We start from the raw sequence: 10293 nt of genomic DNA, 5'->3' as shown, positions 1-10293 counted from the left end.
CCCCGAGGCTAGCTTGCGGGCTAAAACTGCTTTCATTTGATTCACTTGTTGATTATAGTTTCATGAGAGTGTCACGACCAGTAAAGGGCACGCCGCTCAACATCAAACCGAGTTTCATCCTGATCTGATCATTTTAATTTTATTTTTTAAAATCTGTGCGATAATTGTTCCTCTCCGACCACTTTTTGATACCTCGACGTTTGACTCAATGGCAAAGCTGTCGCGCCACTTTGCATCAGTTGGGCATGCTGAGACCAGGGATTAAGAGATTAATCCCGCCCCCGATGCCACGCAGACCCCCCCAGTGGGGTCGAGCGCCTGTCAGTTGCATATGTCCATGCCCCTCTTCTGCCAGGGCACTAGGCCAAACTGGGACGCGTTTCTCACTCGGAAAGGGTCGGCTTCCAAGCGGCCATAATTCCAGCCGACCTCTTGCCGAGCCCCGCCGGGATTCATCCGCTTTCAAAGTGGCGCGGCGCTGTGACATTTCCACGGTGGAACTGTCGTCTGCGGGATTGTCATTTCGAGAACTTAAAGCTCCGTGTTGTGGGCTGGGAGCGTGGTTTGGTCATATGGGCTTAAATATAAGTATATGGTTGACTCTAAGTTTGTGCCGTGAACTGCTACTGGCTCTTTTTCGCTCGTACATGTCATTTGACATGGGAGCTGTTTCATTTTATTATTATTATTATTATTACCGTATTGGCCTGAATATCAGACGGTGTTTTTTGCATTGAAATAAGACTGAAAAAGTGGGGGTCGTCTTATATTCGGGGTCTAGATATTATACCCATTCACGACGCTAGAGGGCGCCAGATATCATTGAAGCGAATGCTGAACTAGACTCCCCAGGCCAAAGTGAACCCCCGTCACGAAGAATAAAATTAAAAAATAGCGGTAAGAAAGAAAAGAGAAGAAAATAATAGAAGAGATAACAGAAAATGGAGAAACGTAGTGACTAGCTGGAGAAAAGTGGGTCGAAGATCGGCCAGGTTAACCGGCAGCTGAGGAGAAGTTATGATGTCATTTACATTTCAAAAACCAGGAGCCATTCATTTACGAATGTGATTGCACTTTAGTTTACATATTTAAATGTTCAGATATTAAGATTTGAATGAGGCAAAATATCATGTTTTTTCTCTCAAATATATTGTTATAATCATTTGTTTCAGATGTACTGTAATTATTTTCTGTATAAAATTAATTTGGTGTTCAAAAAGTATTTTTTCAAACTTGTGTCATGAAAAAGAGGGGGTCGTCTTATAATCAGGGCCATCTTATATTCGGGCCAATACGGTATTATTATTTTTTTTTTAAACACACGGATCACAAGAAAATTTATAAAAAACGAATATTACATTCAACTGCCGTCGTAGAATGTATGAGGTTGTATAAAGGCCCAAAAAGCAGCAAGGAATAAATGTTTGACTTTGTGCCATTGAGAGACTTCAACAGTCAGTTCTCCATGCTTGTCCATCTGCCGCGACTGACAGCTGGCATCCGTAATCATCATCGCAACAATGCTAACAGCGCTCGGCAATATCTACTACCTAGCAACCGCTTCATGATTTGGTTTGGTCGCCTCTTCCTTCCTGCCGCCTCGATCAAACATAGACGCATTTCAATCAGTAATCCACACCCTTGTTGGACTGTCCATCATCCATCCCATCACGGAGTCATGCGCACGGCAGCCTGCGTACGAGGCACCGATTTTGGATTAATGCCCGGCCGGCATCAATCCCTCGCTCTGTCCGAAAGCCGCAGCGGGACGTGCGCGTGTCCGTGGAACCGGTCGTACTGTACGTACGTCTTAGATAAAGCGATGGGGCGCGATAGCAGGACAAAGTGACAGGGGTAAGAGTGACAGATGGCAGCGGAGAGATGGAGGGGGGAGGAAATAGTGTGTGTCACTAGGCTATCGCGCAAAATGGGATGGCGCTGTGTCGTCTTTTCAGATTAGCGTGTATTGTTGGATCTGTGTCGGCATGTTAAGCGGTGCAGTGCAAAAGCGGCGTCGGCGTGCTTCGGACGTAGAAGCCCCAATCGAGGAATTATCGATTTGTTTTTACTTTGGTCATGAAGTGGCTGTCATCGGTGCGCGCGGTGTTGGCCGGGGGCAGCCGCAGTGCCCCCGTCACTCCGGTAGGCAGCCCCAGCATGCACTCCAAGGAAGACCTGAATGCCAAACAGGTAGGGTGTGAACACAGATACTGTGACAGAACCTGAGCAGCATCTGGTCCAGCTGTGTCTCCTTCTCGTGGACTACGAAAGTCAACGTGTTTGTAGCCCTTCATACTTTATGATTGTGTTTTGGTTTCCTCTCTCTTACTTGCTTTTGCTCTCTTGCCCTGTCTCAGTTATGTTATCCCAAAGTTATATCCAGTCGCAAGCTCAGATGAGAGAAAAAACAACCCGAGGGGTTTCCAAACATTTCCAAACGCAAAATGCACAAATTTTATGCATTTCTGCTATTATTAATATTTTTTTTTGGAATAGGAACACAAAGTGAAAATGAACCTGATTCAAGCAAGGCAAAAAAATCCCAAGCCCACGTTTGTTTTCTTTGGACCCTCCCGCTTCCCCGTGCCGCACTATTGTGTGGAAAAGCAACCCAATTGTCCTCACGCGCACCATCTAGAGCACAGGTGTCAAAGTTAAGGCCCGGGGGCCAGATCTGGCCCGCCACGTCATTTAATGTGGCCCTACAAATTGTCATGTATACTACATGATGAGATTTTGCAATCATTTTGTTACCATTTACACTCATTTCAACAATAATTGACGATTGTAGTTGACTGATTTCAAAACTAGTAATACATTAAATTTGGTGTGTACAAGTAGTAATGCGATGATACAACCTTTTTGTTTTGTTGTTTCACTGTCGGCCCTGAAGTAAGACGTAACTCCAAAGTGGCCCGCGACAAAATTTAGTTTGACACCCCTGCTGTCGAGCATAAAACGTGAACCTTATGAATGTCGAGAGCGAAACATTGCTCCATTTTGAAAGAGACGGTGGGGTAGGAAAATCTTCCAACTCGATAGATGACACGTCGCGAAAGACCGATTTCTACACGATTTCAAGTTGTGGAGTATCGTAATCTTTGGAGTCGGTCGCTCATTCCAGTATTTGTTGATGTCCACTTCTTTGTGGAAGAACTTTGAGCAAGGAAGGGAACAATCTGATGACTAAAACCGCATCTAGAATCCAGCGTGCGTGGACCCTCCCGGTCTTAATATCAAAACAATAGAGCCTGTGTAAAATGGAGTCACTTCATATTTGCACCAGGAACGTCTGACTTGATGATCGATGAATAGGTTGCGGCCCACTCTTGCGCCTTCTCCCTCAAACTGTCTTTCCCAGACCTGTATCCGAACATTCTGCATCTCTAATATCAATCAACCACATAAAACAGACTAATTGAAACCATCCAGATGAAAGTTCTATTGTTGCACGGAGAAAAATGAAACACTCCTCCCGAGTGGGAAAGGAGGACGAACTGGCTTGAGGTGAAAGCACTTGAGCGAGATTGGGGGTGCGGGGGGGGGGGGGGGGTGGAGTGAGGAAACAACAGTTCAACCTTGAGTCGCTCCTTTGATTTTTTTGGTGTTATCAGGGCACTTGCAGATAAGAAGCAAAGTTCTCCCGACAGCTGCGTGCTGCATAAAAGCCGGGGAAACTTCCGTTTTATCAGAAGGGGGTGTGGGTGGGGGGGGGGGGGTGCCACGACTCGCTTGCCGCCGTCAGCCCTTTTTTCAGTCTCCGGGAATCATCCCATCAATGTATAATCACCCGTCTTTATGGGGAGAATAATGACATGGCCGGCGGTGTTTGTTGAACAATCCGTTTCTGGTAAAAAAAAAAAAAATGATGTTAATTTATTGGGAAATGACCACCTGAGCAGTGTGGAATAAAACATTGATTCGTATTTACATAACGGCCCCTAAGATGAACGAAGCAGAAAAATAAAATTGACGCAAGCGTTTGTGGGTTCGTAAAAAAAGGAAAGCATGGGGTGGGACACACGCTTGTAGCGTGTTCACCATCGTTAGCTCACGTGTACCGTTTTAAAATGCTTCTCTCGGCCCTCGGAATGAAAAAAATAATAATATCAACAATCCTACAACTTTTCTGACGCAGGTCGCACATGCTAACATGATGCTAAATTCTGGACACGGCGGTACTATAAATTCCATCCCTTAAAAAGTGCTCAACAGGGATGTGTTAATTTAACACAGGAGTGTCTCGTTGGAGTGTTTTTTTCCGAATGATGAAGTAAAAAACCAACCATCTCAACCGAAGGCCAATCGAGTTGCAACTCGCAAAAGTGATTGACATTTAATCCTTTCATGCACCAATAATGACAACTTGTTACCTGATAGCATGATAAGCTGTCCTCTGTAGTAACCGCTAAGCGTTAAACTTTTGCAGCTCCAGCAAATTGCTCGCCAAGGTCTTTTTTTTTTTTTTTTTTCTTCAAACATTTTTGGTTTCACATAATGCTCAGATAAATCTGTGGTCTGACTTTCTCTATTCTCGCATGTCTTCATTAGAGCAAACGCTCTGGTCTCAATATGTTCTCTTCCCGGATTAGCCAAAAGCAAAAAAAAAAAAAAGAAGCAATACTTCCAAACGTCATCAAAAGGTGGGAAACTTCCATCTCCCATCTCGTCTGCTCCCTCAAAAGAACGAGTGACATGTATTGTGTTATTTTTGGACTTGCCGGGGCATTAAAAAAAAAAATCGTCTCGATGGTGTGTTAATATCACACCGTGTTCCTGTGAAATTGTGTGTGAGAGCTCCTGCACCCGTACTTGACCGGCATTAGAGCGAATGAGAGAACTTTATGCAGTTCCACACTTTTTTACCGTCTTAATGTTCAATCATATCTCGGTCCACCACATTCCCTCCTTGTGCTTGCTTTAATTGGCTCCTAGCCTTAAAAAACTTTAGACCTCTCTTTAATTTTTTTTTTTTTTACCTAAAACGACCTTAAACTTACCGTATTTTCCACACTAAAAGGCCCACTGGATTTTGAGGCGCACTTTCAATGAATGGCTTATTTTGTAATTTTTTTCATACATTGGGCATTATAAGACGCAATCTACAATGCATCCACTAGATGGAGCTATGCTCAAGTAAACACCAACAGAACAATCAGATGTCAATAAATCAGCGACACAGTTCACTTAACCAACAGCAATTTCTAACATTAACTCGTTTGAACTCTGCGTTGTCAGCATGTCTCGAGCAAGAAGCCATTTTGGGGTCGAAATATTAACTGTAATGACCATACACAAGGCGCATCGGATTTTAAGGCGCGTTGTGAGCTTTTAAGAAAATGGAAGGCTTTTAGGTACGCCTTTTCATGCGGAAAATACGGTAGCTAAAGAGGCGTTTACCTGGCATGGGAGAGTAGATACTTTTTTTTCATGAATACATTAAAATTAAAGTGGATAAGTATTTCTCTATGTTTGCTTATTTCGACTGCAGTTGTTTATTTCTGTCAGCGACTTGAGCAGGCTAAATCCGGCCCAAATATATCTCCAGATGCAAGAAACCAGAATGAAAGTTGAAGTTACAGTGGTAGCGTGTAATTATCGCTGTCAGCTGAAAAATGAAATACAAAAATGCACATAAGAAGAAGAAGAGGCGGACTGGAGGGGGGAGGGGGGTGCGGAGCGGGTGCATCAGTCATAGCTGGGCTTGGAATGCTCAACTTTCTCATGCCGCGTTACTTAACCAGCTCACCATTATTTAAACTGGGCACTCTTCAGGCCGGCCAGGATAAACAGCAAAACACAGAGCAGCGCCCCAGCACCATAATCAGAATCACATACAAGTCGGCCAACTGCTTATTACAAGATACTTAGAGCGGAGTGCGCCGCTTGAAGCCAATGAGGAAGAAAAATCGCTATCAAAGGCTTGACTGGTGCCCTGACAGATGCGCTGTTGTACAAAAAAATCAACTGTCGACGACTTAAAGGCACCCTTGACCAGTCTGCCAGTGGAATGGTCGGAAATCATCATGACCAAAGTATCAATATCTACACCGTATTTTCCGCACGATAAGGCACTTCGGAGTATAAGGCGCACCTTCAATGACTTTCCTATTTTAAAACTGTTTTCGTATATAGGACGCACCACATTATAAGGCGCATAGAATAGAAGCGACACGAGTGGCTGCAATTGTGTTATGCAAACATTAGATGGAGCTACGCCAAAGGGGATACAATACAATACAATTCAATATAGAGATTTTCACAACCGCTGCAGTTGCAACAAAGCGCTTTACAAAACATTTAAAGTAAGAAATCAGAATATTGATCCATATATAAGGCACATCGGATTCTAAGGCGCACTGAGAAACTTTAATGCTTTTAGGTGCGTCTTATAGTGCGGAAAATACGGTACTCTGTTTCATCCCAAGAGCAGTCCTACTTAAACCCTTAGTTGGTCTTTTTTGTCTATTTAACTGTCAACAGTTTTCGTTGTCCTTCGTTTTCACGTGATAGGAAAAAAAAACCCAATTGGTTTTGACTCGTGTCCAAACTGCTATTGATCCCTCAGGGAAGTTGGCCACAAATGGATCGTTTGACCTCTCCGGGAACGACAGTTTTAGTGGTTCTGAACTGATGCTATCAAGTTTTCTTCCCACCAAAGTATGAATTCCAAGCCAAGAATTTGGGGTCAGGGACCTCGCGGGCGCCACAACGCGCACTCCTGCAAAACGCTCAGCTACTCCCCTTTGCACATCAAATGAGCTTTCTGCTCGCTTGCCTGAGACGAATGTATTTCGAATAAGCGAAAACAAAAAGCGCATCATCTTCCTGACGGACAGAAGTATCATTCTGCCGAAAAAAGGTCACTTGCCTCATTCCCGCTTAGTCAGCGGTAATTACGTTGCTATGAGCCGGAGAACAAACAACGGCATATTTGTGTTTGCATGTGCTAAAAATGCAAATGAAGTGGGAATGGAAGGGGAAAAAACGCGACTCCCTAATTTGTTTTGGGCTCATTAGCTCGCATCTTCCACAACACACAGTCCTCATGACTCGATTAGAAATAAATTGTTTATCCCCGTTAGCCACAATGAATGAAGAGTATAATCACCGCTTGACATGCCACGGGATAAATGACATATATGATGACTGCTCCCCCCCCGCCCCCCCGCCATCAGCACAATGCGTCCATATTAATAACTCCAAAAGCGATCCAGTTGAGACAAATCCATTTGCTGCCTGATCGCCACCAAACTGCCCCCATCTGGAATGAAGAGGAAATGGCCAGCATTCGTTTTCTGCTCAATCCCTTTTCTTCCACTTGTAATGCAAAATCTAAAATAGCTATTGCCCGTTTGAGAAAAAAAAATATTGAAACGCTGTAGTTTTACACATTTGTTGTTCTTTCACCCTTAAGGGGACAGCGTTCGCTACAGTGGATAACTTATCATGTTATCAGGTTACAGGTTATCATTGTGTGCGCGTGTGTGTGTGTGATAGAATGCTAGCTTGGTTTGAAACCAATTAGCGCATGGAGAAGTCACTAGCCAAGGCGTTGGTTTTCCACCCGACGTTAACGTAAAACGGACCTCACGTGTTGGGAGTTTGTCGTAATTCTAGCGCTATTTTGATAAATGACGAGATCAAAATAAAATATGCAGTATGTCTATTACGTTGAAATAATGAAGTGAGAGAGCCGCGAAATTCGACCCGCGAGCCTTTTCTAACCTCAAAACACAGGGTCGGTCACGAAAGAAAGCCGACTGTTCTCTGGAATTTTTTTATTTTTTTATTTTTGTGGCTTTTCGTCCCGCTGCTTCGGCGGGTCTGCACTGCAAAAGGTACTCTGGAATGCATTTGATTCGTCTCCACATCCAACAAACTGCGCGACGTTAAAAGTCAAGACACGGCGCGCTCGCCCCCCCCCCATTAGATGTGGTGTGCTGCCGGTATGGAGTTACTTGACCACAGGGATAGTCAAATGGAGGACTCTGTGTATCGTGTGACTGTTAAATGTTATCATAACTTGAGCCGTCAATACAGAAGTTAAAATGATGTGACTCGCTGGTGTTGACAGCAAAAGAATTTCCTTGGAATCACTTACATAAAGATTTCTAATGCCCCGCTGTCCTGTCTTGTCTGCCAAAGTAAGAAGGTGGCTTTGAGTAGTCCAAGCGGTCGGCGCCTGGTAGCAGCAGCTCTCACGTTTCCGTGACACCTGAGCAAGAGAGCGCATAGGCCCGCTAACACGGACCCGTGAGATTTGGGCTTTTTTTTTTTTTTTCATGTGGGCCCTCAGCTGCAACTGACAGTTATTTCAAGTTGTGCTGACATGGGCGACTTTTGAGCGGGCGCCAAAAAGCAGTCTCCGTTTTCAGTGCTTTCAAGACTTGCAGGGTCGAGCAACAATTTTGCCATGAGATGGACAAAAAAATATATATACAGTGAAACTCCTCTACAACGAAACCTACATGGGCGAAACTAGCCACTAGTGTGAAAAAATCTTGATGCATTAACACCATTCCCACTCTTCTGCCCCCCATACAACGAAAAAAAACCCCTCATACTTATGCATTATTGGAATAAAAATAAAGAGTACACATACGTTTGTGTGTGTGTGTTTACATCTGAGATCAAATTTGCTACAGTGAAAACCCCCCTGTTGTGAAAAAAATTCTTGCTGCAAACATGATTTTGTTGTAGAGGAGTTTCACTGTATATATAAAATATTGGTTAGCACGTTGATCCACCATTTAGTGTGAATGTATTTGAATTGTAATCTGGGTTTCATTTGTGGAACATGGTGGTTGCTTTTGTGCTCATTATTCTCGATGTGAGCTCAGATAACGGCAGGAATATCAACACCGTGAATGTTTTCTTGTAACATCGCACTACCCAGATTCCCGTGCCCTCTCCTGGCCATCATCACTCTCCCGATAGCGTGATCAGACACCTATTGAGCGAGGCCATGCCATGACATCATTGCCACATGATTGCCTTTTTCTGCCTGCTGCTGATGCACTCAGCTCAGTGACCATCTCCCCACCCGCCCTGCCGCCGTTTCCCCACAGTTATGTGTCCCCCGACGTCAGCCTCTAATACTTTCCGATGACCATAATGAGTAGATGAGCTCGGCTCCAGACCCATTGAGGCATTTGGTAGCCTGAGCTGATCACATCAGGCCGCTTCACTCACTTCTTCCAGCCTCATCAGCACCATTGGTTGGGAATAACAGAGCATCCTCACCGTATTTTCCACACTATAAGGCACACCTAAAAGCATTCAATTTTCTCAAAAGCCATCAGTGTGCCTTATAATCCGATGCGCCTTATATATGGATCAATATTCAGATTTCTTGGACGTAGTATTTTAAATGTTCTGTAAAGGGATTTGTTTGTTGCAGCTGCAGCAGTTGTGAAGGCTCGATATAAATAAAGCTGTATTGTATTCCCTTTAACGTAGCTCCATCCAATGGATTCATAACGCAACTGCAGACATTATTGTACCTTCAATGCGCCTTATAATGCAATGCGCCCTATATATGCAAACCGTTTTAAAATAGGCCATTCAATGAAGGTGCGCCTTATACTCCAAAACGCCTTATAGTGCGGAAAATACGGTAACCTGGCATTTGTTTTGTTACCGCACTCTCAAATGGCTTTAGAATTGTCATATATCGCATGTATATTTGTGACGACGACTCCTGTGGCAGCTCCAGGGCCCCGCGTTTTTCCGGCCTTAAGTGTGTTGTTTTGCAGTAGCTCAGTCGAACGAATGCCTCCATCTCCCCTCAGCAGAATCCGGAGGGGAGTTTGTTTATGAAATTAACATTCCTGGCCCACGATGTAGAGGCACACCGCTTTCGCTATCATCCGTGTTTGTGGCAATTTCACAGTCCACCAGTCAAGCGCAGGTCTCGCCAGCGGGTTGGACTCGATGTTGACGGCCTTGACTTCTACGCTTCAAAGTGGTGGATGTCTTTTTTTTTCGGGATGGGGGTTTTTGGCCTTTACTTGCAACAATGCATCTACTTGTTGAAGGAGAGGCAAACTTTGGTGTTCCAGCCAACTTCGACGACTCAAAACTCTGCTTTATAAGGAGTCAGAGAAACAACGGTCTGGCTTTTGTTTATGTCTCCCTTAAAACGAGCAATACAACGAAATTTTTCTTCCTGATTTATGGGAAGAGCTCACTCCGTCTCCTTTGTTGATTCGCCGCAATTCCTGGTTTCTTTCCATGACAGCGTCGGTTGTCATTAGACAGCCATTAAAGGTCATGATCTGGTAAGAAACC

At 44.2% G+C, this 10293-nt stretch overlaps 1 protein-coding gene across 1 annotated transcript in view; it reads left to right on the top strand.

The window, feature by feature from the left end:
• The first annotated feature begins 1845 nt into the window (after window positions 1-1845).
• nav3 (neuron navigator 3) overlaps window positions 1846-10293 on the top strand; it is a 117542-nt gene continuing 109094 nt past the window's right edge. Inside the window, exon 1 of the mRNA XM_086103719.1 lies at window positions 1846-2190. Coding sequence (XP_085959845.1) covers window positions 2077-2190 — 114 coding nt within the window. The 5' untranslated portion in view covers window positions 1846-2076. The remainder of the gene's footprint in view (window positions 2191-10293) is intronic.

Source organism: Hippocampus guttulatus, chromosome 22 (assembly GCF_054856545.1).
Source record: "Hippocampus guttulatus isolate MCC_2025c chromosome 22, RoL_Hgut_1.0, whole genome shotgun sequence".
Taxonomy (NCBI): domain Eukaryota; kingdom Metazoa; phylum Chordata; class Actinopteri; order Syngnathiformes; family Syngnathidae; genus Hippocampus; species Hippocampus guttulatus.
The sequence above is the reverse complement of the archived record's forward strand: the minus strand, read 5'-3'. Positions and strand labels throughout refer to the sequence as shown.